At 34.6% G+C, this 18768-nt stretch overlaps 1 protein-coding gene across 1 annotated transcript in view; it reads left to right on the forward strand.

The window, feature by feature from the left end:
* The window catches only part of SPTLC2 (serine palmitoyltransferase long chain base subunit 2), a 143314-nt gene extending 124546 nt beyond the window's left edge, over window positions 1-18768 (forward strand). The window contains exons 10-12 of the mRNA XM_031952439.1: window positions 6811-6946; window positions 8084-8213; window positions 13095-18768. Coding sequence (XP_031808299.1) covers window positions 6811-6946; window positions 8084-8213; window positions 13095-13214 — 386 coding nt within the window. The 3' untranslated portion in view covers window positions 13215-18768. The remainder of the gene's footprint in view (window positions 1-6810; window positions 6947-8083; window positions 8214-13094) is intronic.

Here is an 18768-nt window from a genome sequence, read left to right on the forward strand (position 1 = left end):
GCTCATGTGTCACTGATTGCATAATTCTACTCTGATGCATTTAAGGAGAGAAAAATAAAAAGGTTGTTTAGTTGACTTCCAGATTCTGTTAATCAAATGCACTTAATTGGAAAGTACATGTTGGAGGGGTTAGCAGTAATTTCTAACGGGTACCCCCACCCCTAGGCAGATTATATCAGCTCATCCAGGAAATCTGTAAAGATTAGGAGCTGTGCAGTAGAGTGTAAAGTGAATTAGAGGATTAACTCTGACTGTGCATCATTTGTATAAATGTCATTGGTAACTCGGAAGACTTCAATCAACACCTGAAATGTTATTTTTGAAGTCCTAGACTTATACATTTTGTTGGCTATGGTGCAATGTATACAAAAGAAAATAATTCACTTTTTCAACCATAAGTAGTTAATGGAAAATTACAGTAAAATTTAAACAGGTGGGAACATGTCAAAAGCATATACATTTTGAAAAGCAAATTTTTAGTAAGTTGCACTATTAACTTTTATATTCTTACTCCAGACTTTTAATCAATGCACAGATTTCCAAGAACCTTCCATAGAAAATAGCTATGATCAGTTCTACCTAGGATCACTTATGTCATTTGATTGAAGTAGATATATTATGAATAGCCTCCTTACAGCTGTCGAATTAGATGAGTATTTGAGATCTGAGAGAGCTAATGTAAATAGAAATCTTCAAATTATATTCATCTTGGAAATCTAGTCACAATTAAATACAGATCATCAAAATTTAATCAAAACTTGTGGAAGGATCATACTGTTGATATAAAAATCAATGCTAAGATTACCAATGCTGCTTAATAATTTAAGTTTCTAAAATTTGAGAATACCATAGGATTTGGAAGAGAACCCCCCAAAAATCATCTATTCTAATATCTCTCTCTCTCTCTCTCTCTCTCTCTCTCTCTCTCTCTCACACACACACACACACACACACACACACACTATTTATTCAGTCATTTGTTTGTTTATTGCTGAGGCAGTTGGGGTTAAATGATTTGGCCAGGGTCACACAACTAGGAAATGTTAAGTGTCTGAGATCAGATTTGAATTCATGTCCTCCTGACTAAAGGGCTGATGCTCTATCCACTGAACCATCTAGCTGCCCCTTACCTTTATATTTTAAATGAAGAAACTAAAATTCTGAGAGGTAAGATGATTTGTCTAATGTTATTTGAACAATAAGTGGCAGAGCAGAATCTTGACCCAAATCTTCACAATCTAGCACTCTGTTTATATCCTACTAGTTCCTCAAAAAGGAGCAGTATTTCTACTGCTGCCCCTAACCCAATTGTTGGAAGTTTTCAAATTGACACCATTACCTGTTTCTACTTATTTCCAATTCCTTTCTCACCTTTTAGGTATATTGTAAACATATCTTTAAATGTTAGGCCAAATAATAGTGTAAACTGCCTTGAGTTTCTTACCAAATTCTCTTGATTAAGAATAGTCAGATGTAACCTTATTTTCTCCTCTTTTAGAGAATGGAGACTGAAGTAATTTTTTTAATTTCTGCAAAAAACTTTAGGGTTTTGTTCATTAACATTTGTCATTTGTTAGTTTGTTAGAAGGACAAGTATTTTGCTATTCCCAGGTATTTGAGGTAACTCACCTAAATATTCTTTGAGCTGTACAAAATGACTGAGAGAGAATAGTTCTAAAGAGAAACATCATGTTGTAGATGAAACTCTTTAGTTAGGAGATGATTCTTGGCTTTATTTAGCATTGTCCCCTGTGTGTGTTCTCCTCTTTGTGAAGGAAGACCTTAAGTTTTAACCTGTTTCCTTAACAACCCCCTATTTGTTCCATCTATGCCTTTTTTTTTTTTTTTTTTAATTTAAGGAAAGTTCCCTGTGCTTTTTAGGAGTGAGTCCCTATGGGACAATCTCATAAAAGAAGTTACTATATTACGAGGCAAGTTCTATTATAAAAACCATGATGTGAAATGTTCATAGAGTTCCTTATAAAGGAAGCTGATCTTGCACAAGGAAAACCTTTGGCATAAGTGTATTTTACTGTTATGGTGGGATCTACGTTCTGTTGCTCAGTTGTCTTTTATTCTGAAGCTGTAAGAGGATGCTATGTATGGATTTTTGGAACAAAACACTAAGCTGGTTTTTTTTTTTTTTTTTTGCTGAGGCAGTTGGGGTTAAGTGACTTTCCCAGGGTCACACAGCCAGGAAGTGTTAAGTGTCTGAGATCAAATTTGAACTCAGGTCCTCCTGACTTCAGGGCTGGTGCTCTATCCACTGCACTACCTAGCTGCCCCATAGCTATTCTTTTTATATTATTAGGCTGACCAAACACAGTAATGAAATGTAGACTTAATATTTTCTCCTTTCTGAGTTGTCAGTGGATGTTCAAAGTTGAGAATAGTATAAGGAACCGTAGGGGGAAAATTTCTACAGTGTATTGCACAGTATTACAAATGTATGACTTGAATTTACTTTGTAGATTCAGCTAGCCTGCAACTTCTTCAAGGTCAATTAGGGAAAATCTCTTGCCAATTTGGCTAATTATGCTCTGCTTAAAATAATGAATGAAATACTTAAGGAACTTTCAGAAGGATCCCATGAAAGAGGGGACAAAATAGCATATTGGTTTTGTAAGAGATTAGCTTCATTCTTTATTTTAGATGTATGGTTTATTGTCAGATATCTTCTTTGCCCTTCCATTTCCTCCTTTCCCTCCCTCTCAATCCCTCCATGCCTTTTTGAAGTATTTGAAAGGATTTTGATTTGTATCTCAACCTATTAATGTTTCCAGTGTCCTAAGAAAATATGTTTCATATCTTTTGTTTGTAAATTGTCAGGATATAAGTACATTTATAATCTTTTATATAAAAACGTATAGCAAACATACTCTAAGGAATAATATTAGTTTTTATTCAGTGCATACCTGCATATTACTTAAGAAATTGTAAATTTAATATTATGAGAGTGACAATTTTGAATATTGGTTTACTTTAACCTTCTTAGCCAGTTCATTGATTTTCTGAGCTAGTTGGTGTTCACTTTAGTGACTAAGTACTACTCTTTTCTTCTTATCTCTCCCTCCCAATGTGTCTGCTATTAACCTTCCCTCCCCCTTTCTGGAACCCAGGTCAATACTAGATTATAGATACATGTATTTGCTTGAAGAAATAGAGCCACTTTATACAATATATCACTTGTCTTTTAAAAAGTGAAGCACTGCGGGGAATAAAGGAAAAGAATAAAGAAAGGATATTTGAAATACATGTTATTCTAAAATGCTTCCTTACTGTATTTGTCATGTCTTAGTCTAAATAAATATTTCTTTTCCATAGTTACGAATAATTTATTTATACATTTTTTCTTATATTAATTTCTCTTATGTCATGTATTTTAGAAGGAAAATCAGGGTTTTTTTCCTCCCAGAAAAAGCATTTACCCACACTCCTCTGCTTTTAAAAGAGCTCCCAAATGGCTGAGACTGAAGAAGATAGTGCTGATAAGGGTAGGGAGACCTATCACTTTGGAAGTCAGTTTGTTTCTCATTTATTCCCCTACCCTTGCATCACTTTCTCCCTCTTGAGAAAGATAAACTAAGAGAAAGAAAAACTTTTATATCTTGATTGCTAAAGGAGAGAAATGTTAGATTAGTTTTGTCACTTAATTGCTCTAAATCTTATGTGGAATGTCTTTTTAGCCAAAAATTATTAAATAATGATGCTAGATGCAAGATGTTATGAAGCTTATCTCCATTCTCACCCCTTCATTTAGAAATGTAAAATTAAAAAAAATTTTTTTCAGAAGACAATGGCTAGGAATTATTCAAGTCAGTAGGCTGTTTTTATTCTTTCTCTTTTAAATCTACAAAATCAATGTTACCCAGAATGTTGAATTTAAAGGGAACATTTGGCATCTTTATTTTGTAGATTGGTGACAAATCATGCAGGAATGTTTCAAGATAATTAAAATATTTAAATATATTCTATTAGAAAATATAAATTATCATTTTTTTAGCAACAAATTATTTCTCTTGACTGAAAGGGACTTTAAAATAAGATTACTTATTTGGGATAAGAGAAATTTTTATATTTTTGAATTGCTACTGCAAACAAACAAAACAAAACCATACTGAAAATTTAAGTTCACATCAATAGTTTGTCTTTTTAGGAGATCATGGAATAGCCTAGGAAGAACTACTTAATTATGGGTTGAGCGTAGGTTCTTTGAAATGAACTATTAATTAAAAATGTTTTTCATTTCTTGGAGAGACTCACACCTTCACAATTAGAATCTTGTAAGAATTAGAATTCTGTTTGTCGCATCAGCTCACTAACATGGTTAAACACAATATAATCTATGCATATTTTTTTCTTCCAAATCTGAATTGCCTGATGGATAGGCATTTTGGCTCAAACATAAGCCGTTAGTCAAAGAGGCAGGGGACAGAAGGAGGACAGAAAGAAATAGGTAGAAAGAACCAGAAGAGTGATCTGACTGGGAGAGAGGTACTTAATAGATACTAACACTTTCCTACAGCTGCCACTTGGGAAACATTATACATTATACTAAAATGTCCATTTTTAAACACTTCCATAATGGCAAAATGTAATATCTTAAAGACCTATTAAGAAGTTGTTGCTGCAGTCCTAGTGAGAGGTATGAAATGGTAGTTGTATGAGTGGTAAGAATGCAGCAGATATGAAAATAGAATCAACAAAGTCATATCCTGATTGGTTATAAAGGGTTATTGATAAGAATGAAGATAAAAGATGACTTCTAGATGATGAAATCTGAATGATAATTCTTGACAGAAATACAGATACAGAGGAGGGATGGGTTTGGAAAGAAAGATACTGAGTTCTCTTGAATTTGAAATACCTATATGATATCCAGGTAGAGATGTCCAACAGAGAATTGGAGATATGGGTCTAAAATTTTGGAAAAGGATGAAGGTCTACTTGGATTTAGAAGTTATCTGCATAAAAATGATACTTGAATTCAAGGAAGATGATGAGAGAGCAATATTTTTTTTTCTGCAATACAAAATGAGTTACGAGATAACTCTTCATCTAGGAGTTGACAAAGACAAACATCATTAATGCAGAGATTAATCAGTCTACAAGTAAACATCATGTTAGGGCTCTGGGGCTATAAAGACAAAATAACAGTCACTGTCCTCAGGGCAGGACAATATTTACAAAATAGACGCTAGGTAAAATGGGTGTGGGGAACACATGCCATTCTGGGAATTGGGAAAGTTTTCATTTAGAAGATGTCACTTGAACTAAGTTTTGAAAAAAAGAAAGTATTCCAGGAACATTCTAGGCATGTGGACCAGCCAGTGAAGAGACTTAGAATAGATGATGGAATGATGTATTTAAGGAAGGGAAAATTTATCTGGACTGTGGTATGTAGAAATGGGAGTAAATTATAATAAAAATAGGCTTGGATCAGTTTAGGAAGAATTTAAAAACAAACACACACAAAAAAACAGTGTTATACTTGATGATAGAGGCAATAAAAAAAGCATTAGTATTTGAGTAAGGAAGGGACATGATCAGACCTACCCTTTCAAAAAATTACTTTGGCTCTGTAAGTACAGAGAGAGACAGATATTAAGAGATCTTGTAAAAGTAAAATGAAAAATTTTTTATCAGTTTGATTAGATGTGGAGGGGTGAAGGAGAACGAGGTATTTCATGCCCTCTATAGAAATATATAGAAGAGGGGAGAATTCACTTAGGGACATAATTCAGTGAAGATGCCAAAGGACCTGAGTTTCAAATATCTAAGAGAAAGTAAGAGCTGACTTTGGATGTAGGAGGCATCAGTAAGGAAATCAGGTCAAATCAGCAAGCATTTATTGAGCCCTGAAAGGTAAAAATCAAAGGCTAAGGCCTTTTTAAAGAGACCAATAGATTTAGTAATTAAGATTGTTAATTAGTAAGTGTAGGAAGAGCAGTTTCCATAGAGTAATGAGATTGGAAGACAAATTACCAAGGATTTAGAAGAGAAAGCTGGAGACAGTGAGGATAGAGTTTTTTCTAAGGATTTAGCTATGAAAGGGAAAGAGATGGGAATGAATGATAGGGTCCAATGAGGATTTTCTCCTGGTTAGGGGAAATTTAGGCATGTTTGTTGAAGAGGAGGAAAAAAATTAGTTGATTATGGGGGCAGATAATAGGATGTTTTTTTGTGTGTGTGCTGAAAAATTTTGAAAATCAGTTATTAATAGAGGAAATTATTACATCAGTATGAATTTTTCAACTAATCAAAAGAACTCATGCTAGCAGAAATTATATCAGTATCCTCTTACATTTACTGTCCTTCAGAAGCCCTCTTTATTCTTGAGTCATTCAGTCAGTAAACATTTATTAGGCACATACTTTGTGGTAGGAACTATGGTAATTGCCTGTGTGCTCAAAAAACACATCATTTCTAGATGATCAACTGGATTATGTTCTGCCCAGAAATACCATAGTGATATCTACATGTGCTGCCAAGTTTGCAGAGAACATCTCTCATAATGCTTTGTGAGTTGGTATTGTAGATATGACTGTTTCCCATTTACAAATGAGAAGGAAAAGGGTTAGAAAGATTGGGAGAGTGATTTGTTTGTGATTACATAGCTATTAAGTATCAGAGGCATGATTTAAACTCAGTTCTCTTCAACTCCCAAGTCTGGTATTCTGTCTAGTGAGTCACACTGGTAAACTAGTTCAGATGCAAATCAGATGCAAAGGAAGATAATAGTATTTTAAGGGATGGTTCTTGATCTGTTGGTGATTTTGTTTGTGTATATTTTTCCCCAATGTTTTCCAGGCAAAGAATGTGTACAACAACTAGCTGAAAACACTAGGTATTTCAGAAGACGATTGAAGGAGATGGGCTTCATCATTTATGGAAATGAAGATTCCCCTGTGGTGCCTTTGATGCTATACATGCCAGCTAAAATTGGGTAAGTCATAGAGAACCCTTTTAAAACCCTTTTGAACTTCAGACAGCTAGTTTGAGAATATGTATTTTCTGGAGTATATGCTGTTGGGAAAATTCCTTAGCTTTTTTTATCAATATACAATAAAATAGCCTCTACTTCCTGAAGATTTTACAAATCAATAGAATCAGAGTTAATAATTTATTAATAATAATATCTTTATTATTTATGCTTTATAGTATTTCTAGAACTTGTAGGAGGTACTTTGGTTTTGGGATATTTGGGGAAGTCCTATGGTATAGTAGACAGAATCTTGAACTTGGAATAAGATCTATGTGCAAATTTTGCTTCTGTCTTTTACTAATTATGGATGCCATGGCCAGTATTTTACTTTTTTTCAACTCCAGTTTATTCCTCTTTAAAGTGAGGATTATAATATAACATAGATAATGGCAATACCTGGTTTTATGAGTTAAACTCATAGGGATCTTTATGTAGTTTGTTGGTTCTATTTCTATTTGATTTTGATACCACTGCCCTCTACTACCAGCTTGGTTTGAAATGGAAGGGAGATCAAATGGAATTGTGTGATCTTCTAAAGCTGGTGATGAACTGGTCCTGCAAAAAGGAAGAGCTTAATTTCAAAGGCAGTCTTGTTCTCAAGCAAAGAAGTTCAGAATCTGAAATTATTTTCAGTTCTAGAGTCTAGAGCCAATTGGCCAACCGGGGAGCTCAAAAACAATCATATTACAGCTGATTCTCTTCTTTTGGACAATAATTTGATCCACCTGCTAGTTATAAAACCTGCCAAATCTCTTATTCCAAAATCCAGGGTTTAGGCTGAGTTCATTTAAACCCTGTGGGTCATTATAGTACATCAGAAATAGGTTATGATACAAAACTATTTAAACCAGCCTTGCTAGAAAACTCCTTCCTCTGCCAAATATAATCTTTCAACTTTGTGAGTGAAACTCATTTCAGGGTAAGACCTCCTTAAGGAATGAACAAAAGAAACCTTTGTGTTGTGTCACTTCCAGAGCTAAAAGAAGGCAGTGGGTGATTCAAAATGTAGTTCCACCAAAGAGTAGCACAGTTCAAGACAAAAGGAGCTTTATTTTTTTATTCTTCCTGATTTTCTTCCTTGTTTTTCCCCCCTTTTAGTGCATTTGGACGGGAAATGTTGAAGCGGAACATTGGTGTGGTTGTGGTGGGATTTCCTGCCACTCCAATTATTGAATCCCGAGCTAGGTTTTGCTTGTCAGCAGCACATACCAAAGAAATACTTGATACTGTAAGTTTTCCAGTCTTGGGCATGTTTACAGTAATGATAATTATGTCTTATATGGGCCTAGATATAATGGAATTATTCATAAAATTACCCTCAATTTTTTGTATCTCAGTTTGAATAGTGTCTAAAACAGATGGTGGTGATAGACAACTTTTTACATTTCTCTTCTAATGCCTTCTTCCTTAGGTCAGAAAAGCAAAATGGTATTCAGATACCTGAAGAACATGTCCCCTTTTTCTTATAAAGGATCTAAAGATGACATAATTTCTTCTTTTGTCATCTTTATTTTAATCTATCCCCCTATTTTTACAGAGATGAAATGATGTACCCCATCATAGACCACTAGTTTGGTGATAGAGATGAGACTTCAACTAATGGCATGACTGCCAGTACTAGGTCCTTTCTTATATACAATATTGAATACTTCCTGCAATTAGTTGCAATTCCATTAAAGAGCAATTGAGAGAAAGAAAAAAATCTAATTTTGCAACCACTTATTTTTTTATTTTAAAATTTCCAAATTCTTAGGGCTTTTTAAAGGCCCCTCTTCTTACTTCAACAAAGCAAAGTGATTAGAATCTTTTAAAATGTGCTTTTTGTATAAGCTCTTACATTTGGCAGCCACCTTATTTAACTTTGAGTTTAGCTCAATCACCCTTTATGTTCCAATTTCTGTGGTCTCTTTAATCCAATTTCTGAACTCTGCCTTGGGAATACTATAGCCTCGCATTCTATAAAGACACAAGGGAGAAAAAAAAAATCATTTGAACTCCAAGCTCATGTAGATTTAATGCTTTATGCTAGATTTTAAGTCAGACAGTTGCATTTGATTTTCTGGTTTTCCCTTGTACTTTTCTTTTAAGCAGGGATTATGAGAGTTCATTGCACACTTCTTCTGTGGCCATAGTGAAAAATAAGACCAACGCTGAGAAATAATTTAGACTTCTTCAATATGGTTATCCAGTTTCTCATGCAGTTATGGAAATTGTAGGTGAACTAGTGAAGTAATTGAGTGTAATTAGTCTTTCCATGAATTTTCACATATCTGGGAATATTCAATTTAGCCTTTAATTTTTAACTTTATGATTATTTAAAATTGCATTTGAAATGTTCACATCTGATGGCTCTTTTGGATAAACCTATCATGAAATAAAATAAAAATCAAATTCAAATTGCAGCCTTTGTGAATAATGACTTTTCCAACAAGATTGCATAAATTAGATTTGTTTTAAGGGATTAAATTTCATTTACTTTCATAACCTGTTATATTTACATGTCAAGGATATTGTTAAAGAACAAGTTGGGATAGGACTCTATTCATCTACTTCTAATCCACAGGAAATCCTTATATGATCTTATATGATGTAAATAAAATGTAATTATTTGGTGATTTTCCTGATTAAAGCAACAATTACATAAAGTATTTGAAATCATTGTTCCTAAATGAGGTTGGCCACCTCAAAATCAATGCAAGTATTCCAAATTAAAAGAATAAAAGAACTGGGGGACCAGTCCAGTTGAGTGGATTACCTGGAATAGTGCCTCCTCTGAAGCAATACATTCAGCCCTATCATTAATAACATGTTGTTTTCCTAAGAAACCACTATCCAGTGATTCAGAAGTTCAGAGTAGACTATTTGTTATTAAATGGTGACATATATGTAATGCTTCCTTATTCCTGTTCTTATTAAATAAACTCACGCAATGGGCATTAGTTTTCAGTTACAATTTATAGCTGTTTTATGTAAATAGAACTTCCTTGCCTGGAATATTTGGCATGGGATCAGAGGGGAACTTTGAAACCTGTATCCCTTTGGGCCAGTGTGGGTTTTTTCTTTCATTTTATGGTGATGAAAAATATTACACTCTTCTAAAATCAGAGTTCACAAATGCCATTTCCTTTGTGGTCTTGGCAAGTCACATGGTCTTTTTCTTTTAAATTAATAAAATCCTAAATCAGAGTTTAGGAAAAAATGGTTAATGGACTTTCCCAGCTGAAATTCAAACTTAAATTGTTTCCATATGGAGCTTTTAGTTCAATATCTTCTCAAAGGTGCCCACTGTTCTTATGGCAAAGTTCAGCTTTTAGTAAACTGTCATGTTTTCTCCATTTTGGAATGAAGAATGTCTTTCTGCTCAGCCTAAGAAACTTGGAGGAGTTATTTTATTTTCATTTTTCTCATTGCCATTTTTAAAAGAAGCATTCCTTTTTTTTTTTTTTTTTTTTTTTTTAAATTTTTATTTAATAGCCTTTTATTTACAGGATATATACATGGGTAACTTTACAGCATTAACAATTGCCAAACCTCTTGTTCCAATTTTTCACCTCTTACCCCCCCCCCACCCCCTCCCCTAGATGGCAGGATGACCAGTAGATGTTAAATATATTAAAATATAACTTAGATACACAATAAGTATACATGACCAAAACATTATTTTGCTGTACAAAAAGAATCAGACTCTGAATTATTGTACAATTAGCTTGTGAAGGAAATCAAAAATGGATGTATGCATAAATATAGGGATTGGGAATTTAATGTAATGGTTTTTAGTCATCTCCCAGAGTTCTTTTTCTGGGCATAGCTAGTTCAGTTCATTACTGCTCCATTAGAAATGATTTGGTTGATCTTGTTGCTGAGGATGGCCTGATCCATCAGAACTGGTCATCATCTAGTATTGTTGTTGAAGTATATAATGATCTCCTGGTCCTGCTCATTTCGCTCAGCATCAGTTCGTGTAAGTCTCTCCAGGCCTTTCTGAAATCATCCTGTTGGTCATTTCTTACAGAACAGTAATATTCCATAATTTTCATATACCACAGTTTATTTAGCCATTCTCCAACTGATGGACATCCATTCAGTTTCCAGTTTCTAGCCACTACAAAAAGGGCTGCCACAAACATTCGTGCACATACAGGTCCCTTTCAAAAGAAGCATTCCTAATTATCTAACATAAGTAGTTCAGTTTAACAATTAATGGTTTTTATAATGACTTAACAGTTAAGCCTTTTGGAGGAAGAGGGTATGAAAACCAGAATCTTTGAGAATATTGTTGCCACAGGACTGAAAAGAAGTTGTTCAACCCACATTTGTTTTTGTGTTCTTTTGGTTTGTTTGTTTATTTAAAAAAAGAAAAAACTTGGGGATTAGTGAAGAGGGAGGATACATTGTGGAATATGGCTTCAGTGGGCTTGGGCCTGCCAAGAAACATCCCTATCACCTCTCATAAGAGCCCCAAAAGGCAGGTCACCTATCTCTAGGAGTAATTCCATCTCTTCTGATCAGATTAGCTAATTGATATTTAGCAACTCTAAGGGTTACAATACTTGGCTAATGGTAAATTTTAGTTAGAGGAGCTTGGTCTCTTCTAGGACACAGAGCAGAAGTGCAAGGCAGGAGTTTTGGGATGTGAAATGTTTGGCAAGAGGGGAAAGTGCAACATCCCCTTTTCAGAAATCATTTATGAAGAACCTATTTGGCTTGGTGCTAAACAAGAAGAATGAAAACAAAATCTCTCTCTTCTGTTTATTTCAGTCTTTCCTGGTGCTAGTTCTCTCACTGAGAGAGTTGTATTTGTGTTCTTTGACTTAGAGTAAACAATTTTGCCAACCTTTTTTAGAATGTCCTGCTCTAGGTCTGATGCTTTGTGGTGGAGAAAACCCTCATCATATTAATTCCTTTGTCTGCACTAATAGTATTCAGAAGCTGATTAAGAAATTTTCTAGTAGTGTCTTAACTCATTTATAGGAAGAAAAGATATTTATTTTAGATGAAGAAAGAAATTAAATGTTAAATGAGACAAAACAAATATGCAGTGTGAAAATAAATTCAGACAAATGTGGGAAAAGAAGAGATAAATAAGATTACAGTACATTAAAAACTAACTGCAGAGAAATTGGTTGGGAATTTTATTTCTTTAAAGAAAGTTTGAAATATTAACTATCCAACTGAAACTTGCATCTTTGAAATAGTCTCCCTCTCTTTACCCATTGAATTCCTAGCCATCCTTTAAAGTCTAAATCAAATGACATTTCTTCCAGGAACCCTTTCTGGTAGCATCCCACTCAAATCTCACATATCATGGTTTTGTAGTTTTGACAAAAATATATATATATAATATATGAAGTTATTTATTATTATGTAATGCACATTTTTTCACATTTTCCCCCTAATTTTTGACGCCAAGAATCATGTTTTATCTCAGCTTTGTTATTTCTCCTAGTACCATAATATTTAACACACTGTGAGTGATTAATAAATGCTAATTCTATTTGTAGGAGGATCATTCTGGGGGGAAGAGAATGCATTGTTTGTTTGTTTTTTTTATCAGTTTGGTGGATAAGGTTTTGGTTTTCTTGTCTTTCTGCTTTGTTTCAGCTAGTCAGCAAATATTTATTTAATACATACAGTATGCACAACAGCATGCTAATGATTAGAAATACAAAAACAAAAACAGTACTTGTCTTACAAAAATTCACTAATCCAAGAAGAGAAATGAATGATATCAGCCAGTATATTTGATGATATTCATAGGTTCTCCAGCATATCCCAAATTTATTCTCCAGTTAAACTATTCCCATCCTGATTTTCTAATGTTAGGCCTACATGGAGGTTGATATTCTATTCCCTAAACCTAATAGTGTATAGTAGGCACTATAAAAAAACCTACAAAAGAAAAATATAGTTCCCAACTTAAAGAAAAGTAGATCTCTGGTTGACTGAAGAGAATTTTTTTAGCTGTATATCTGTACTGTATTCTTGAATACTGAATATTGAATATTAGAATATAGCTTACTCTGTGATGGAACCAAAAAGGTGGATGCTCTATAAGTAACTGTGGTGTCCTGACTAGACTGATTATTTTTTTTGTCTTTGCTTTCATCAGGCATTAAAGGAAATAAATGAAGTTGGGGATCTGTTGCAGCTGAAGTATTCCCGTCATCGGTTGGTACCTCTGTTGGATCGGCCCTTTGATGAGACTACATATGAAGAGACAGAAGATTGAGCCCTCTTGGTGGCCTGTAAAGGACACCCTCCCTTACCCAGGACAATATGTGGCCTTTCTGAGCCCAGTCTAGGAACCACACTTCTGTGGCTGCTTCATGTAAAAGACATTTTCTCACAATATTGAAGGTGACCACATCCAATCCAAATGGCATTTTGTAAATAGTGAAAGTTGTTTCACATTCTTTCTCTGCTGCATCTCTCCTTCAAAGAAAGGTGTCTTATTCTTTGCCTTTCCAACCCTCACACAAACACAAAGTTTTGGAAGGGGGAAAAAAAAAAGTTTTGTTTTATAGTTCTTGTCCTGGTGAAATCACTGATATCCTAACCTGCCTTTGGCTAGCCCTGTAAACCAGTCCCTCCCCTCACATCTTTCCCTATCACTCTTGTCCTGAGTAACCATTCTCTGCACAGATGTTGGGTATAGAGTGGTACCTGCAAAGAGAATTCACTGCATTCCTCCTCCTTAGGAAGCAAGTGCCTTCCACTTATCTCCCAACCAGTCCTTGAAAGTAATTAATTTTAAACCCTAATTTAACCAGACAGATAATCAACCAAAGCTCTCTTTCTTTAGTTTTGTCTTAAGTTTAAACACTTGAAACTTAGCTTTAATTTTTTTTTTTTAAATTTTATTAAAGATAACAAATGTTGCTGACAGGATCATTATGTAATTCCCCCTGGCCATGGCCCTTCAAGACTTTGTCCAGTATCTATTTTCATTCTGGCCCACAGATGTTTCTTACTTTGCCATCAAGTGTTTCCTCATGATAGTCACAAACCTAGAGTATGTCCAAACAGGACAGAATTTCTCCCCATTAAGCATGTTTTAATATTTATGAGATAGCCATATCCCATTCCTATTTAACCTCCTTTTGCTAGTGAAGAAAAATTTCCTGTTTTGGTATTTCATGTACAAAGCCACTGTTGGCTGTGAGACAGGATTTTGTACAAGAAGGAGTGCTGATAGGATCTCAGAGAAAAGTATTGATGTAATTGACCACAGTTCATGAATCTCTTACTGCTTCCTCTATCTCAGAATTGGAGCTGTCCAGGGGAAAAGTTGTTTCCAGTCAAGATTTAGAATGCTTGAGCAAAAGAGGGATAAGTTCTCTGCCTGGAAACCACTTAGTATATTTCTATGAAAGGATTAACAGTGCTACACTAGCTTTTTTTAAAAGCTCACTTCCTTCTTCAGGTTATATCCTGATCACTATTTTCTTTTGTTGTTTTCCATCAAAACACCTACTACATGAAAGAGATACATGGTTACATTGATTATTTTAACCTGCTTCTGACACTAAGAAGCTTTCCTGTTTCCTTGTTAGCTAGACTTTATCCTTTTTTCTGAGCAGTTCAGATTGCATCCTTCTTCTGAATGGGACTCCTTGGACCTTCTGCCAAGGGAGACTTATATAATCCATGTATATCACACAGCCAGAAAGAAACTCTGGATACCACCATTCCAAAGTTATTCCTGTTCTTTTAATCAAAACCTAAGGGAGAAATGTTCTTGGCTTTATTATGTCCAAAGTTATCCTGTCTGTCCAAAGGATAAGGGACCATTAATCTTCTCAGGGGAAGGCTGGGAAAGGAATGGAAAAGAGTATTTTGTGTATGGATTTTTGCATATTGTGTATGTTTTCAAACCATTTGTTTTACTGGCAAAGTTTCTCATCTCAAATTTTATCCAGGCAGCTTGTTATAAGCTATAGTATGTTTGTGAAGAGATACTAAATTGTTAAGTAGAAGGCAGAAAAAAATACTATTGAAGGGTGGATTTATTATTTGCATTTAGTGTATTAAATATGTTGATTTCCCTTATACCCAAACTGAAAGCCTTTGGGTCAAGTCTACAATTTGTGCTTTTTTTTTTTTTTTTTTTTTTTTTTTAAGCTTGAAGAAAGTTGAATGGAGGTGGCAAAGACTATGGGTAATAAACATAAGTTTAAAAAAATGAAGTAACAGAAAGGGAAATAGTCCTTTGGCATAAACCAAGCAAATAGCTAGCTTTTTCTAAATGAGTGCTTTCCCATCATAGCACCAATATGTCAAGCAGCAACTTCTGCCCTTTAGTTGAAAAGAATCTCCAAAATCTCATTTTTAGACTTTCAAATCAGTATATTTTTCTCCTCTGCCATTTACTTTGGGATAAAAGAGATGGTAGCAAATAAAAACGTGCATCATTTTATGGCCAGTTTTTAAAATTGATATTATGACAGTATAGAATAAACTTGAAAAAGTTTTAAATTTAAAGTATGGTTTTATTTATAAGGGATAAAACCCTTGTGTTATCCAGAATTCCATGCTTTCTCAGAGAGAATGAATTACACAAAATGATTGGTTGTCTCCTTTTTTGATACTGTGATATACCTATGGTATAGTCAGACTTGTAGTATCTTTATTTAACTAATTGTTTTGAAATCAGTAAGTCTATCTCTTGGTTAAAGAGATGGAATCTGGTACACTAGGCAAGACAGGACACCCTGATAAACTATGTTGTGGGAATCTTATGGGACTCTTAAGATTGATCTGTTAATCAATTATCACCAAAAGCTGGGATCCAAAGTATTCTATTAAGTACTGCAAAATATGCTGTTTTTTCTTTCCTCATTTTTACCTCTCCTCTTATCCTTCCTCTATCTCTTTAGTGAATGACTTAAGCTGTTTTGAAGTTCATGTTCTTTGGAGAACACATCAAATCAATCCTCCCATCTGAGAAATAGTTATTGAATTCAAATCCAGAAGCTATTTCTCCCTGTACATCCAGTCATATGAAATCAGATGTAACAAGTAGAAAGGATTGAGGTGGTATCCTCTTCTGAATTCATTTATACTTTCACCAAACACTTCACAGGGTGCTTGTTTCAATACAAATAAATGTAATGATCATAAAACATTCCTAGAGAGATTCCCTTTAGGAGTAGGACCTTTGGAGAGTCTTCTGTTTAGTTTTGGATGGAATCATCTTTTCAGTAAAAATATGTTTATCTCTAGACCTTTAAGGAACTGATTATCTTTGAACATGCAGTTCAAGACCTCAACAATATTTTGATCACTTTATTGAGACTTCACTTCTCAACATCATTTTGGTGTCAAAGAAAAGGGGCATTATTTTCTGGAATTGTCCCTCTAGATTGTTTTTCCTTAATTTACTTTATTTTCTTACTCAAGTTCTTTTAATTTCCTTTTTTTTTTTTTCTTTAAATTTCTTTCCCCCAGAGGAAATTGGTATAGTATGTTGTTTATGGTATTTTAGGATGGTACATCAGAAAGTTTTTATTATTATTTCAAATTGGATGCAAATATGTGAGTCTCTCCAAATGCATTTGGCCTAACTTCTTTGGGTTTTCTAAAAGGTTGGCATCCTTTTTATCCCCTCTGAACCTTAATGTGGAATCAGCCTCCATATTTTTTGACAAATATATATCTACTGAATTTACCAGAATCTACATATGCCTCTTCTGCCTATTCATGATTACATGGAGAGAGTATAATGAGAAAATTTCCTAGTTCCTTCAAAAGAAAATTCTGAAGTATAATCTGACTATTTCTTTCTCTTCCAGCTGGTAAGGTGACCTTCTCCCTCAATAAAATTGGATATGGTGGCTGTGCTACCCTATCATTCAAACCATTGGTAGGGAAGAAAAATAGTTTATCCTAATTAGGATAGCATGGAGGCATGGTATAAAATATCCAAAAGAAGGGCTCCAGGTTCCATTGACTGTAGAGAGTACTTGGGTGGGCCATTTTTCCTTACACAGTTTCGTTAAGATACTACCTATCCTTTCTCCTGGTGCTCCAGATATAAAGTGATTTTTTTTTTTTTTTAATTTTTGTTTGTATAACCTGACCCCATGTGATGTGAAATGGATGGAACTAGAAAAGTTCTTTTCCTTGTGTGGTCTCATTCTCAATGTGATTCATGGATTAGTGTTGAATATTCCATGCTATTAAAATAGGACAGGGCATCAGTATATAGAGGAAAAATATCAAATTAAGACTAGAAGACTTACACACTTCAAGTGTGGCTGCTACCTGATTTACAAGGGGGTACAGCTGTCAGCATGAAATTCTTTCCAACCAGCTAGGAAACTGAACCACACTCACCTGAAAGAGAGAAGCATGTCTGCTCCCTGCTCGGCTTTGCTAATATGCAGTATAGTTCTCAGATTCCCAGTTTAGGGCTATGTGCCTGACCCAGAATTTGGCCACTGTCTCCCTTTTCATGAAAAACAAATGCCTAAAGCAAGAAGTGATTTTTGATGGATTTAATTTGGGAAAAGATGTTGTGTCCTCTTCTGTCATTTTTAGTCACTCAGATTTCCTAAGCATGTCCTGCTATAGGTTGAAATGCCTGATTTGGGGAGGGAACCAAAGGGATTGTCTCCCTTTCCTCCAGTAAGAATGCTATGTTTTGTACCCTTCAACTAATGAGTCCAGAATTACCTTGTTCTCATCCCATCCCAAACTTAAAGAAGAAAATAGGGAAGGATGCAGGCAAGAAAGACTTTACTGTACAATGCATATCATAAATGGCCTTAAACTGTGATTCTTTTTGGTATGATGTGTTTTCATTAACTGACCCAAAAGAATGCAGTAACTCTTAAACTGCAGGTATTGTATTTTTAATGAAGCATTACCTGCAGCTTTGTTCTTGCTAAGCAAGCGGATGGAAAGGGAGTGGTAGAAGGAAGGAGGAAACTTCCTCTTTTGCTTTCTTAAATGTATTCCCTTAATATGATCTCCTTGGATGATCAGGGAATATTCCTGTGCATATGGAGACCTGATTCAGTTCAAAACTTTCTCAGTTCTATATCCAAGTCCTTCATGCAAAACTTGATAACTTGGCCAGGAATCCCTAGAGAATAAAGAAGAGAAAATAGTAGGAAGAAAATTAGAGCTTCTCACTGCCTAGTATAGGGTAATGACTGATATTTTCCTTCCTCGAACTGGGGTCTTGTTCTAGTAACTGGAAATGGGCCAGTGGTTGGAATGATAGGAGAAGCACAGAATATGTTACATCACCCCAACCTCTTTGAACCAAAACTCCCATACAATCTTGATGATCTCTCTCTGTATGAAGGCAGCTAACATAAGGAAGACAGGGATAAAAGGTATGGGTTAAGAATTAAGGAAACAACTTTTTTTTGGAACGTAAGGTGGCTAGTGGCCCAAATTTTTCCATTGCCATAGAGGAGAGGACAAAATGGAATTGCAGGGAGTAGGATGGAATTGTCCCTCTCTAATCCTATAATGTAAATAAATACACATACCCTTGGAGGGAGGAGGGGAATAGATTGTAAATATGAAACATTTTAAATAAAATTTTGTAACTGATTTCCCCTCTGCCACCAAAAAATAAAGTATTTTATGCCAGATGATCTAATTTTTTTTAATTGTTGGATGATTGTGAAACTGGGTGCAGTGGAATGGAACTGTTCATTCAGCTTCAAAAGTGCATGTTAAATCCTGAAGGGGAAACTGCCTGGGATAAATAAGAACAATCCGTACAAATCTATTTGTGTTTTGCCCAATAAAATATTCAGAAACATGGA

The sequence above is a fragment of the Sarcophilus harrisii genome, chromosome 2, assembly GCF_902635505.1.
Source record: "Sarcophilus harrisii chromosome 2, mSarHar1.11, whole genome shotgun sequence".
Taxonomy (NCBI): Eukaryota; Metazoa; Chordata; class Mammalia; order Dasyuromorphia; family Dasyuridae; genus Sarcophilus; species Sarcophilus harrisii.